The sequence below is a fragment of the Chlorocebus sabaeus genome, chromosome 21, assembly GCF_047675955.1.
Source record: "Chlorocebus sabaeus isolate Y175 chromosome 21, mChlSab1.0.hap1, whole genome shotgun sequence".
NCBI classification, from domain to species: domain Eukaryota; kingdom Metazoa; phylum Chordata; class Mammalia; order Primates; family Cercopithecidae; genus Chlorocebus; species Chlorocebus sabaeus.
The window spans coordinates 60,415,024-60,429,955 of NC_132924.1; the positions used below are offsets into that span (position 1 = coordinate 60,415,024).

The window sequence follows — 14,932 nt, forward strand, 5'->3', positions numbered from 1 at the left end:
TGGGTTCCTTCTCCTTGGCACAGACCTTCTCCTGGCTTATGTTTCTTGGGTGTAGGAGGTACACCCTCCTACCAAAGGTATGGCTCACACACTTGGTATGAAGTAAACAGCACAGTTCTTCAAACATGTCCAGGGCAGCCAGACAAAATTCACAAAAATGCCTCTCCCTTTTCTGGGCATGACAGAAACTTCATTCTAAGCTTATGCAATGTTTATATGTAGACACAACACACATGCATGTGTATAAAGCAAATAAATACATTTCCCTCTATTGCTCATTTGATTTCACCTACTTATGACTGAAATGGAAAACTTATTAGGCCTGGAAAAGTCTTTCACAGCTGGGAACTGGAATGGTTTGGGATAATTTCTTTCAAATGTTCATGTTAAGCTTTATTTGTCTTAAGAGAACTATTTAAAACTCATCTGAAAAACAATCTAATACTAACCCAGAATATAACAATCTAAGTTTTACTTGACTATTCACAATTTAAAAGTTTTAGCCAAAGTTAATATGAATTAATAACTAAAATATCAACAAGCATTTTAGTTAACAGTATCTAATTCAGACCCTACACTCAGCATCTCCCATAAGAACCTGGGTTAGGTTATGTGGAAGTTAGAGATGAGTAAATAAAACACAGCATCCCTGCCCTACAAGGAACAAAGGGATAGGAGTGATGATGGAAGTAGAAACTTAAATGTGATGACAATAGGATAGAGATTGATTTCAAAAAGCCATGGGAATCTGACAAGGTCTCAAAGAAAGAATCTGAAGGCATTAAGAAAGGTCTTTGGAAGGTAGAATTGGACAGAACAGTACGAACAAGGGCTCAGAGCCAGAAAAATTAGGCGGGTATACGGGGGAAACATTTTAGTGGTAATGAGGAGACAGGGCTGGGAACACAGACCAGGGCCATATCAGGTTCGGCCTCAGCAGAGAAATGTAAGCAACGGGAACCATCGCACTGGGTGAAATTCCATCTTTATTTTAAAAGATGGTACACAACCATCTACCAATTTATAAACAGATGGTCAATGTATAGATTTTTAAAAGTCTACATTTTAATATTTTACCTTGTGTTCATTTTATTAGCCATTTCTGGATTTTCCCAAAATCTATTACTTATTAATGATGAATCTATCTACTCCAAATTCTTTTTTTTTTAGATGGATTCATGTCCTGTCGCCCGGGCTGGAGTGCAGTGGCACGATCTCAGCTCACTGCAGCCTCTGCCTCCCCAGTTCCAGTGATTCTCCTGCCTCAGTCTCCCAAGTAGACTAGTTGGGATTATAGGTGCACGCCACCATGCCCGGCTAATTTTTGTATTTTTAGTAGAGACGGGGTTTCACCATGTTGACCAGGCTGGTCTCAAGCTCCTGACCTCAGGCAATCCTCCTGCCTCGGCCTTCCAAAGTGCTGGGATTACAAGTGTGAGCCACTGCGCCTGGCCTCTACTCCAAATTCTAAGTACTATACTGTTTCGGTTTTAAATACCATTTTTGGTTAAATAGCCCCATTTAAATTGTTTAAATGAAATAAATACATCCAAAGTAAATACACTGTGAAAAATACATTTTAATCCAAAAGTTTTGAATATTAGCACTTAGAAAGTCATTTACAATCAATTTTACTATAACCTTTGTGAATAAAGAGATCATTATGTATGTGTAGCTACCTACAGTTGTTTCTTTCCAACTCACAAACCATAACTATGTGGGAAAAAAGAGTTAAAGCCACTACAGTTCAAAATCATTACAATCAACTTAGATTCTGCAAATTTTCCCAGGGTTGAAAAATGTTGGTTAAATCAGGACAGAAGTGGAGGCAAGTAAGTGCACCTACTCCTCCCCCATTTTACATGTTGCTCCCTTACTTAACTGGCAAAGACCTGCACCTGAATTCTAGACAATTTCATATACAACAGGCCTCTTATTACGGGTCCACAGCAGATGGTTTAGGGTAGACGTTTTAAAGATATCAATGCTAATGGCCTACCAGTGACTTTCATGACTTCCCAATCTTCATTTTAATGGTAGTCAAGAAACCATCAAGCGGGATGCCTGATCTCAACATGTTTCCTCTGTGGCTTTGGTGAAGCTGACTATCTGCAGTATAAAATCTTATGGTTTGATTGGAAGTCTTGTTTTTGACTAGAAACAGTAAAGAGCAGCTTTATTAAGATCAATGGAATGGTTCTGGATGCCTGTTTGCTACAGAAGGATTAAATGAAAGTTTTTCTTTTTTTTTTTTTTTTTTTTGGAGACAGCGCTATCACACAGGCTGGAGTGCAGTGGCGCAATCTCGGCTTACCGCAACCTCCACCTCCCGAGTTCAAGCAATTCTCCTGCCTCAGCCTCCCGAGTAGCTGGGATTACAGGCCTGCACCATAACACCCAACTAATTTTTCTATTTTTAGTAGAGACAGGGTTTCATCATGTTGGCCAGGTTGGTCCTGAACTCCTGACCTCAAGTGATCCATCCACTCAGGCCTCCCAAAGTGCTGGGATTACAGGTGTGAGCCACTGCGCCTGGCCTAGATGAAAGTTTTTAAAAGCCTGGGCTAGTAAAATCATCCACCAATCACTTTTCTTATGGTTAAAGCAGCCAAAAAACTGTCACAGCATTTTTGAGATGAGAACATAAGGCTTGTGTGGCTTTATGATAGATACTGTTAGTCATTTTATTTGATTAAGCCCTTGGTCAGTCATCTATACCTTAATTAATATTTTGTTCTTATAGAAAAATATAAAATGTCCATTTTATGAGTTTCTAGAAATAAATAATGGAGAAAAATAGATACTACCTGTTCCTAATGGTCTCTCTGGAAAATTACAGCTTTTGCCTAGGGAGATACACATATAGAATATCATTTAAGTTCAAAACATATTTCATTACATTCTATCCCTTTTAATTTTTTGTTTTTTTGAGATGGAGTCTTGCTCTGTCACCCAGGCTGGAGTGCAGTGGCACAATCTCAGCTCATTGCAACCTCCACCTCCTGGGTTCAACCAAGTCTCCTGCCTCAGCCTCCCGAGTAGCTGGGACTACAGGTGTGCACCACCATGCCTGGCTAATTTTTATATTTTTAGTAGAGACAGGGTTTCACCATGCTGGCCAGGTTGGTCTTGAACTCCCAACCTCAGGCGATCCATCTGCCTCAGCCTCCCAAAGTGCTGGGATTAAAGGCGTGAGCCACTGTGCCCAGCTATTTTTTTTTTTTTTCGAGACAAAGTCTCACTCTGTTGCCCAGGCTGGAGCACAGCAGCACAATCTTGGCTCATTGCAACCTCCGCCTCCTGGGTTTAGGTGATTCTCCTGCCTCAGCCTCCCAAAGATCTGGGATTACAGGCAAATGCCACCACATCTGGCTAATTTTTGTATTTTTAGTAGAGACGGGGTTTCGCCATGTTGCCCAGGCTGGTCTCGAACTCCTGACCTCAGGCAATCCACTTCCCGACCTCAGGTGATCTGCCTGCCTCAGCATCCCAAAGTACTGGGATTACAGGCATAAGCCACTGTGCCTGGCCCTAACCCTTTTAATTTTCTAAGTAACCAGTAATAAATAATCTAATGATTACTAGGAAGTAGAAAAAAACTTTTTAGTCATTTTTCCAGCTAAGAATTTCATTTAAAGATACCTATGACATATCCTGTGGTACTAAGAAGATCAGAGAACTGGAAATCCAGTTTTTTTGTGATATTTTTAAGAGACAGAATCTCACTCCATTGCCCAGCCTGGAGAGCAGTGGTGCAATAGCTGGGACTACAGGCGTGAGCCACCACACCAGGCCTGGAAATCCAGTTTTAATTTGTGAACTACAAATGGTTGGCAACTGTTTCCTTAATTGTTATTGCAGGAGTAGGCCCAACATGAGTCCATATGTAGCCCTTCTCTGGTCTGGTGGGAACTGTGGGAAATGGTGATGACCGTGACTTGAAATACTCAGAAGGTGCATGACAAACAAATTCCAAGTATTCCATCTTCCTTGGAAGATCTTCCTCTGGCCCTGGAAGGCAGCCAAGGGAAAGGTTAAATACATTTTTGACCATATACATCATTTTCATAAGATGTTAAAATTTCTAGACACTGGGAGAGACCACTCTGGGAGCAACCTGGCATTAGCCCTTGAAACATGCAGTACTTTGAAATTATTCATCATTTTTTCTTCTTTAATGGCTTAAAGAATATGGAATTCTCCCAAAAACAGTGATTGAACACTTGCATCATGTTTATTTTATACCCACACTGTTGTAAGTTTACACATATCAATACCTTCATTCCTCACAGCAACCTTCTGAGGTAGGCATTATTATTATTCCCATTTTACATATGAGGAAAGTGAGGCAAGAGAAACTAAGAAATTTGCCAAAGTCACATGCCTGGTAAATGGCAGGCTATGAACCCAGACACTCTGGCTCCAGAACCGGTGTTCTGACCTCACGCCATGCTTCCTTGCTGTAGGACAAGGATGCATATCAGAATCTGGGGATTAGAAAGAGGAGGCAGTAGAGGAATCCCGAAGGTGATTCTGATACATCACTGCCTCTGCTGGGATCCTGACCCATAGATACGGTAAATAAAAGTTATATGTACTTAAAAGCAGAAGGCTAGAACTGTTTGGTAATGTATCAAACTTGACATGTAGGTGAGAATAACAGTGGTACATTATTTGTCCCTGGAGTTCTCTTCAAAAAAACATTTATGCTTGTCCTCAGGATGCAAAAGTAATGATGCATGCTCATTGCAGAAAGATTAAAAAGTCTGAAGTAACTTTAAAAATCTGAAAACTTTTAAAATTGTATTAATCAGTAAATTCTTGTGAGTCTATGTCAAAACTGTTTTGGCAGCTTTGAAATTAACAAAAGCACAGCAGCTGCCATTTCAACTATCAGCCTTTATATTATAAAGGCCTAAGATGACATGTGTAGCATGCAGAGGTATGCATACTGAGAACTTGCAAGTATGGGATAACTGGGATAGTTCTTTTCTAAATTATTTTTGAACAGGTTTGTATAAATAAGTAACCTAAATAACCAAGTTCCTGAGCAATAAATTCTTGTAGTACAGTTTAACCCTGGGTCACTCTAAAAAAAACCTTATCCGTATCACTTCTTAGTAGATGCACATTGCTCTAACTTAAAATAACTGATAGCACTCAAACTCCAGCTACATAAAATGCCTCATATTTTCTATAAAGATCTAATTTTTTTGTACTTAATTATACTCATGCTTTTTTTCTTATGGACTGAACTGCATCCCCCCCATCCTCCAAATTCGTATGTTGAAGCCCTAATCCCCATGTGATGGTACTTGGAGATCAGACCTTTAGGGAGGCAATTAAGGTTAAATGAAACCATAAGGGTGGGGCCCTCATCTGACAGAAATGGTGTCCTTATAAGAAGAGACACCAAAGAGCTCTCTCTCCATGAAAGGCCATGTGAGGACACAGCAAGAAGGTGGCTATTTACAAGACAGGAAGAAAAGCCTCCCCAGAAATCCATGTTACCAGAACCTTGATGTTGGACTTCAGCCTCCAAAACTGTGAGAAAGTGACTTTCTGGTGTTTAAGCCACTCAGTCTGTGATATTTTGTCCTGACAGCCCAAGCTGACTAACACACTTTTTTACATAATATTGGAGAGTTAACTAAGTTAAAGAACCTGTGCCATATGTCAAACTTGCCTATGATATAGGAGGCGGGATCAAATTGGTCTCTGGGGCTAGAGAGGGTAGGAATGAGCCACGTCAGTGCTGCACTCTTCTCGCAATACTGGTCCTGGATAAAACCTCTGATTTGAGCGTAGTAGGGCTTTCCATCTTGTTCATCAATCACAGAAACAACATCACCAATTTGGTAATATACTCCCTGGATGAAAGAGAAGATAATCCCACATTGAAAATAAAAACAGAACACCACAGCTATGAATGAATCTTAATAGGTAAGCAAGTTTTCAAAGTGGTCAATAAAAGGTGTTCAAGATAGTCTAATGTATCAATGTTTATATGTTTGGTGCCAATTCTAAAGTTGTTTCACTTTTGAATGAAAATTATACATACACATTCGAGGGTGCATATATGACAGTTGACATCTGGAGAAAACATTTATTCATAAAGTACTTTGATTTTATATTGCTATAATACTATCCCTACTTTTTAAAAAATAGATTTTATTTTTTATAGAGGTTTTAAGTTTACAGTAAAATTGAGCAGAAGTAGAGAGATTTTCCATAGACTCCCTGCCCCCACACATGCACATCCTCCCCTATTATCAATACCCCACCCACCACTGGAGTGGTACACTTGTTACACAGATGAACCTACACTGACACAGCACCATCAAAGACCAGAGTTCACATTAGGGTTCACTCTTGGTGCTGTGTATTCTATGGGGTTGGGCAAATGAATAATGACATGTACCCACCATTATAGTATCATACAAAGACAGTATTAATAGTTTCACTGCCCTAAAAATCCTCTGTGCTCCGTACTGTCCCTACTTTGTTAGCCACAGTCATGAAGTGGTAGTAAGATTAAACGGCTTGCTGAAAGTCATAGAGACTGCAGCCGAAGCTCCTACATCAGCTCAGTAGTCTTTCTCCATACTGTGTTGAAAATCAATGCTGATTTAATAAGAATGCATTCCACATGCCACCCTCCCCAACCATCCATTCAAAGAAAATAGATACCATGAATTCAAACCAAAACAAATTCAAACCAAAAATAATCTTTGGATTATAGTCTTCAGGATATGCTTACCTCAACCTATTGTACATCTCCTAGACTCACTGCTGCCTTTCTCTTCCACTCCCAGTTGAGTTTTATATCCTTCCACAACACAACTACTAGTACTTCTGGAATTCAAGGCTTTGTGTCTCATTCATTTCTGTTCCACTTTATACCCAACTAACTAATGTGCACATGTCCTGTGTTAAATCTTCCCTATGACTCTAGTATCCATCCTATGTCCTCTTTCCTGGGTCTTGAGCTGGAAATAATCTCTCCTCTAAACACCCATAATGGTTGATCCAAATCTTTATGACATCCAGCACCTCCTTAAGTGGGTGTAGTTTTCTCGGTGGGATATACTGTCCTTGACTATGGAAACAGTGTAATTAATTGCTGCTTCCCTTCAAACAGGGACTTGGCAGCAGGTAAACCTGCAGGAATATGTACCTCAACCATAAAAACACTTCTGAGGAAATACTTCCAGTAACGGAACTGTAACATAGCACCTGATAGGCCAGGAGTTTTTTCCTGGTGGACCCTTTTTCCAAGTGTCTGACGGTGGCTGTTTTATCTGGGTCACTATGGATGGGTCTGGTCTATGCAGGCCACAGTCTGTTACTTGCTAGTTCCTACCCATCAACAGCTGGTCCTTCCTCCCAGTCATTAGTCCAAAGTTATTTATCATATCGTTTGCATTTATGGTTTGCTTTGTCCACATGTATAATCAATATTCCCAAATTCTAAATGAGAATACTTGCTTATCATAGGCTTATCATGCATATCACAGTATACTCAAATGTATGCTGAATGAATACGAATCCAAAACATCTGCTTTCATAGTGTGAAGGCAGAAATGCAAAGACAATGTCTTAATGAAAGATTCCAGTGGTAGGCAGTGTCTGGCACATAGTAGGTATTTATTAATATGTGCTGTGTTGTGTACATATATGTAACACCAAACAGGACTAAGTCACTCATCTGAGTGGTCTCCTCATTTGCTGAGAGGATTCAAGGTTTCTGGTGGAGAAAAGGGATCCACAAGAGAACAGCACTAGCTTAGGCATCACCAGACCTGAGTTCATGGAGTTGTTCTGCCGCCACCATGCTCCAAGGAGGCCACTCAGCCGTTCTGGGTCTTGGGTTGTCACACTCTTGACCGTTGACCCCAGTGGCTCCCACTCAGGCTCCTCTTGCATGCCTGATCTGGGCTCTAGCTCAGTGGCTGGCAGTGACCTCTTGAACTTGCCACCATGGTGCTGCCTGCCAGTGGCACTGCTGTGACAGCCCCCACAATACTGGGCATTTGCAACATTGCTTGACTACTTTGTAGGATTATTGTCCTTACCATTTAATAAACATGGGTGGCAGACAACAATACGAAAGTACAGTCAGTCACAATAACAGGTCCCACACGCCTTTCCGTGGAGACACACATGGAAATCATTAGCACACTAAACCCGTAGCTCAACAAGCTGCTTCTGGCCTTAATCTGTAAACTGTGAAGGTAATGCACAAATATGAAAATATGATAACTCCTACATTCATTGAGTGCTTACTCTGCTAAGTGCTTAACACATATGAATTCACTTGACTCACTGAGGTAGAAACTATTTACAATTCCTATTTTAGAGATGAGACATCAGAGAGGTTGGTCCTCGTCACATAGCTAGTCACTTGCTAAAGCTATAGAGCCAGGAACTATGCTCTAGGCTTAAGCTCTGGTATGAGACTGCCTCACTCCATGACTTGTTGGCTATGTGATCTTGGACAAGTTAATTAACCTCGCTATGCCTCAATCTTCTCATCCAGAAAATGGGGATAGTAGTATCTACCTCATAGGGTGAACTGAATGAAATAAAGCATGCAAAATGTTCAGTCACTGATACATAGCAACTGTTTGCTAAACTTTAGATATTTTATTAACAATGTATTAAATGTTGGAAAAACAAGAGACATGTTTGCCTGTATACAGACGTCTTTTGTTGTTGGTTTTTCCCAGCCCTGCTGAGGAATGCCAGTGTAACCCTGTGGGGAGGAACAGACTTCGACTATATAGATTGCGGGCTTTAAAAAAAGTATACTTAAGGGCATAATCACTTCAGTTTCTCAGTCCACCTGGGTCAAGTATAAAGCACTAACTCACACCACTGTCCCCTAAATGATAGTTCAGATCCCAAAGCACCAAATAGCCTTCATTGGTTGCTGCCTGTGCCGTGCCAGGCCTGCCGAGCCTTGGGGGAGGTCTATGTTCTAATTCCTTTCCTAAGACTTCTGGTTTAAACACAACAATCTGTCACTTCTCTCACTGAGGTATCAGACGTCCATGGACTTTGGCCCTAGGAAACCTGACCTCCTCATTCTTTTATCAAAACATCTTGGAATTCCTCTCACCATGGATTTCTAGTAGGTGTTAATCCTCACTACTGCCCTTACTCAGCTCAACTCCACTTAATGGCATTTTAGAACCTCTGGGCCTACTCTACCCATCTGACACCACAGTCTACAACCTGTACTAGTCCAAATCCTGTCTCTGTCCTTCTTGTTCTTCAATGCCATCACACTAATGGCTCACTCTTCCATGGCTCCACACTATACAATCAGCACTCTAAGAACAATTCCTATAATCTACACTAAAAAACAATACTTAAGATCCTCATATCATATGTCAGTAGGCACCTTCTCCTCCCACTTCAGCTCTAGATGAGATGTTTGAATAACAGTCACTCATGGGGGAAAATAGTTAAGAAGGGAACAAAAAGTATAATCATACCTTAAACAAATAAAGAGGAGAGACCTTTAGACTAATCCAACATTTTAGTGGCACATTACCCACTAGGCCCAACTCTTCCTTCAGTAACTCTACAAAAGCTTACCTTGTAGAAGATTGATTCTGCAGTGATTATAGTGGAAACCGACTCAGGAGCTTTGATGGGCTATGAAAATACAAAACACGTTAGCACATTCATAGTATGTATGTGTGTACAGGTATTTTCCCAGCCCTATGAGAGTTCTGTAATTTGAGAAATACTAAAATGTACTGTTTGGTGACAAGAACTGCAATAAAAAGATAAATGATTTTCTGAATGTTGTGGCAAAGCAGTCTATTTCCACTGCAGTTTCTGCTACTGTTAGTTTAAAAATTGCTGAGACAAAGAACAAGCTTCGATTATGCTGCTGAGATCTAATGCAAAGTCCTCTCAGAGCTTCACTACACATAAACATTCCAGTTATAAAAATGTACCTGCTCTAATAGCCTGAGCATGACAGAATGCAAGTAATAAAAAAGGTACAGATGAATACAAAGTGAAAAAGTGTCTCCTTGAAGACATTTTCCAACTCAACTATTTAGCCGTAATACTCAACGTCGGTTTTCTAGCAAGCTGGAACTAAGGCTTTAGAAACTTTGACAGTTCTTAGTAATTTGCTACCATCCAACCATTTTTGAAATCCCTACTAAAGCTTTAATACATACTTTTATGCCACAACATAGAAAGTAGGCCTCCCCAGATGTGTCTTGCTTAGTAACATTGAAGAAAGGGTTGCAGACAAACGATAATGAATTAATTGCTGAGAACATGGTATACTATACTTAAAAGGAAAAAAAATGTGCATATGTGATACAAATACCAATAAGATGTTTTGCATAATCAACAAATGCCTTGCTTAACTAAATTATAAAAATCTTAATAAATTAGAAGCAACTACTCTGAAAAAGAAAATACTTTGGGGAAGGGAACATCACACACTGGGGCCCATCAGAGATGGGGGGCAAGGGGAGGGAGAGCATTAGGACAAATATCTAATGCACATGGGCCTTAAAACCTAGATGATGGGTTGACAGGTGCAGCAAAATACCATGGCACATGTATACCTATGTAACAAACCTGCACGTTCTGCACATGTATCCCAGAACTTAAAGTAAAATTTTAAAAAATTAATTACATTAAATTACATTTAAAAAAAAAAGAAAATAGTCTGCCATCTGCATAAGTCTACTGCAGGGTCCCTTTGTGTTTTAGAAATATGCCCAACTTCAAAAGTGTCTTTACAGGTAAGTGAAACATTCCTGTTCTGAAAGAAAATACCATACTGAGACTTAAAAAAATAGTCCATAATGCACTGTCCATTGTGTTTGAACATTATCCCTTGTTTATAAAAACTGATAATTTAACTGCAATAAAAATATGCTTTCAATTATTTCCAGCACAGGTCTTTCAACAATGTCTTTTCTTAGAGTAGAAGAGATAAGGCTTAGCAGAATTTTTGACTCATATTCATCAAATACATCATCATCATAAGTCAATAAGATACATTTTCTGGGGCTTTAATAACAAATAAATATGCAAATGATGAGTTCTAGTGTTAATATTTACTTAATTTTTAAAGAATGAAAAAAAAGTTTTCTTAGTGTACCTGGCCATATCAAGAACCATAATCTCTCCTCTTCCTTTCCATAGAGAACCCCAAAAAATGGGCTCAAGGCTGATGTTTCTTTTAAACTCATATTTTATATTTTCCAGGGGGAAAAAATAAAAGCTAAAAAAAAAAAAAAAGGATAGAGTATTATTACCTTTAAAAATAGTGAGCCTCCTGCAACAGAGCTCATTCCCTTTTGGGGAGTCTGGACCACTCCCCAGAATACTAAGGAAGGGCTACCAAGGGCAGAGTCCAAGTTCAATGGTGGGAAATGAAGGCAGTGGCAGGATACACACAACATCATTACAGTAAAAGGCACTGTCCACAAATATCTTACATTTTTCAATTTAAATATATGTCTTCTCCCTTTTCCTTTGGTGGAAACTTTCTTCTCAGCAGCTGGAGCAGATTTGTATTTAGTATTTCTGAGCCGAGCAGACCTCCTGTGAATTTCCTGCTTACTCTGTTACACAAACAAATTAAAGAACAGAGAAAGAAGTAAAAAGTGTATAAAGGTTGCAATACAATCATCTTACAAGGATCCCAGAGTATGTACTTTATAGGAGTATTTAACAATTAAGAGTGCGCCTTCGCTTTTCAACAGAGGTAATTTCAGCAACTGGGATAAGTAAAACCGGAAGTTCAGCACCCGAATCTTGGAGCTCGCTGCACAGGCGTCTCCCAGAGCCTCCAAAAGGTGTAAGCTGCTTGTAATAGGGCAGGAGGCGGAAGTAAGAGTCAGTCTAGGCCAAGACAAACACTATTCATTTGTTGTGTCTACAATAGAGAAAAACACTTAACTTTATAAGGCCAGATAATGTATTAGGTTATGGCCCCTCCTACAACTGAATACTTAAGCTGCCATTTACAATAATGACATAATAATCTTACTTCATAACCTGATATGACAAAACCTTTAACAAGCAATGAGGTCCAGCACCTGCACTTGTGGCATGACCCTGTTTACGACTGTGTAGACGTGTGCATATTGAGATTTTCTTAAGGGCTTTACATTTTGGTTCTTATTGCTTTGAATTTCTTATAACAGGTGCTTTGGAATGGGTCAAACCAAAGATCTCAGTAGGAGGTGGGGAGGGGCGTTCCAGCCGACAGGACCACGGCGATCCGGGAAGCCCGGGCCCGCCCGCTCCCAACCCGCCCGGCCCCTGCCGCCTAGCGCCCGGTCGGCCTCCGCCGGCGGGAGGAGCCGGAGGAGCTCACCTGCTTGCCGCCCCCGCCCCCGTTGCTCTGCGGAGGAGTGGCGGAGGTGCTGGCGAAGGTCGCCGCGCCGAAGCCGCCGCCGCCGCCACTGCTGCCCCCAGTCCCTCCAGCCGCCCCCGAGCCTGCGCCCCCGCTGCCCGCGCCGCCCCGGCCAGTGCAATGATGGCAGAGGATCTCCCCCTGCGCGCCCTTCTTCCACATGGAGGACGACGTGGTCTTGCATACGCTGCAGGTGGGCTTCAGGCCCAGCGGCATGGTGGCCGGCTCGGGCGGCCCCCGCGGGCGCAGAGACACGGGAATGGCGGACGCTAGCCCGGCCGCCCCCTGGTCGGCCCACCACTCCCGGCTATAGGAAGAGCGGTGAGGGCGACGGCACCGAGCTGCCCGTGAAGGGACCAGGCCGCTAGCGCTGCCGCGTGGAGGCGGGAAGCAGGTTCCGCCGGCTCGGCGCCCAGCACCAGCCCCGGGAGGCCCGAAGCACTGGGAAGCAGGACCGGGAACGGGATATGGCCGGCGGGGACGCGGAGGCTTCCGGCGGTGAGCTGGCCCCAGGGCCGCGCAGCCCGACCGCCTGACCGGAAGTGCAGCACCCGGAATTACTGGGAGCTTGCCGTAGTTCCGCTTGCTGTCGCCTAGGGGCGCGGTTCTCAAACTTTTTGGTGTCAGGCCTAGAATTTGCGGGGTAAAATGCAGGACGCCCAATGAAATGTGACTTTCAGGTAAACGACGAACAATTGTTTTTAGCGTGAGTGTATTCCATGCAATAATGGTTTATCTGAGAGGAGTTTAACTGGGAGTCCTGTATTTTTATGTGCTAAATCTGGCAATCCAGGTCTGGAGTGGTGGCTCACGCTTGGAATCCCAGCACTTTGGGAGACCAAGGCTGGCGGATTACTTGAGCTCAGGAGTTCGAGATCAGCCTGGCCAACATGGTGAAACCCCTTCTCTACTAAAAATACAAAAGTTAGCCAGGCTCAGTAGTGGCGGGCTCCGGGGTAATCCCAGCTACTCTGGAGGCTGCGGCAGAAGAATCTCTTGAGTGCAGGAGGTAGAGCCTGCAGTGAGCCAAGATCATGCCATTGCACTTCAGCCTGGGGGATAGAGTGAGACTCTGACTCAAGGAAAAAAAAAAAAAAGTCTGGCAATCTTTCTCAGGACCCCTTTACACTCTTAAAAATTATAATTTGGACATGCCCCTACATCTCCCCCCTACCCATACTTTTGTTTAGTTGAATTCAGAGCATGCCATTTACGGACATCGACAAGGGGTTCAGAAAATGCCATCCACTGACATTTATGTTTTAGAAATTGAAATTGAGACATTTTACAGCCTAAGATGTCAAGCGCACATTCTTCAGCCATTGGGTAATATCGTTGCAAGTCCCTTGGACTCTGAAGAGTATACCGATTAGAGAATGTGGAGAAAATTGAATAACTGGCTGTTATTCAATTCAAAACTGTTGGAAAACAGTTTTGGCTCTGAGGACCCAGCAGTTGACAAACAGCGGGCCTGGGACAAGCGCAGTATGAGAAGTCAGATCGCCTCTTTTAATGTCACTAGTCAGTACAGGCCTCGCCAAATAAGTCTCTCCTCAGCCTCACTTGGAAGAGCATGTCCTCTCTTCATGATCCTGGGTTTCCTAGACTTAGTATCCTTGGAAAAGTCTTGATGAATATATTGTGGTGGGAAGCAATGGGGAGAAACAAATGCCTATTATGTCACAAAACCACATTTAGTGCTTATGACAACCTTGGAATGAGATATTATCAGATTTTACTGTTAATTGGTGATCAACAGAGGCACTTCTATGTGAACTGGCTGTCATTATAGCTACTGCCGTTGGCACCAATTTCGAGGAGGACTTTGGAACAGCCCTCTGGGGTGTGGGTTGTGGCTCAGTCATCCCCCCTCTAAATCTGTTTCCGTAACAGTAAAAATAAGTTTCCAGGACTCTTACGGGGATTCGGGCCAACTGTAAAAGTGGTTGAGGAGACTAGGTGAAGTGTTTAGAGCCTGCCATCCCAAAATATGCCACTTTGGCATATTGATTCTTCTGAGCCAGGGGCAATGGAGCAAAAACAGATGCAGGGAAGGCTCTCTGACCACCCTCTTTCTGTTTGAAGCGGAACATAAAAGTTCCCTTATGAAAGGTGCCCTTTCTGTACCAGGAAGAGGAGAATATTGCAGAGTTGTCACTGAGATGAATCTACAAATAAAACCTTACAAAAATTTGTAACCTATATTTTCCATTAACTTTCCACATACAGTTCTTAGTCACTTTCCCACAATTTGTCAGCCTTAGCCCAAGCCCCTTTGTCGTGTCACATCCCTGCAATTTATTGTTCTTTGTTTAAAAGGACATATAAGCTTTTGGGCCTAGTAACTTCTACGGGTCTTTATTTTTCTTACAAAGGCTCCTGTGCATGTATAACAACATTAAAACTTTTATGTCTTTTCCGGTAAATCTGTCTTATGTTAGTTTAATTCCCATGCCCAGCCACAGAACCAAAGAGGTGAGAAGAGGCCAGGCATGGTGGCTCATGCCTGTAATCCCAGCACTTTGG

The 14,932-nt window shown here is 42.1% G+C and overlaps 1 protein-coding gene across 1 annotated transcript; it reads right to left on the reverse strand.

The window, feature by feature from the left end:
- Positions 1-1,559: 1,559 nt before the first annotated feature.
- On the reverse strand, positions 1,560-12,937 carry GATAD1 (GATA zinc finger domain containing 1). Its single transcript, XM_007982175.3, has 5 exons — positions 12,368-12,937; positions 11,484-11,609; positions 9,604-9,663; positions 5,687-5,870; positions 1,560-4,011 (listed from the first exon to the last, which is right to left on the reverse strand). Exons 1-5 carry the CDS (start codon positions 12,620-12,622, stop codon positions 3,821-3,823), a joined length of 816 nt encoding a protein of 271 aa, XP_007980366.1. The 5' UTR covers positions 12,623-12,937; the 3' UTR covers positions 1,560-3,820.
- Positions 12,938-14,932: the final 1,995 nt, after the last annotated feature.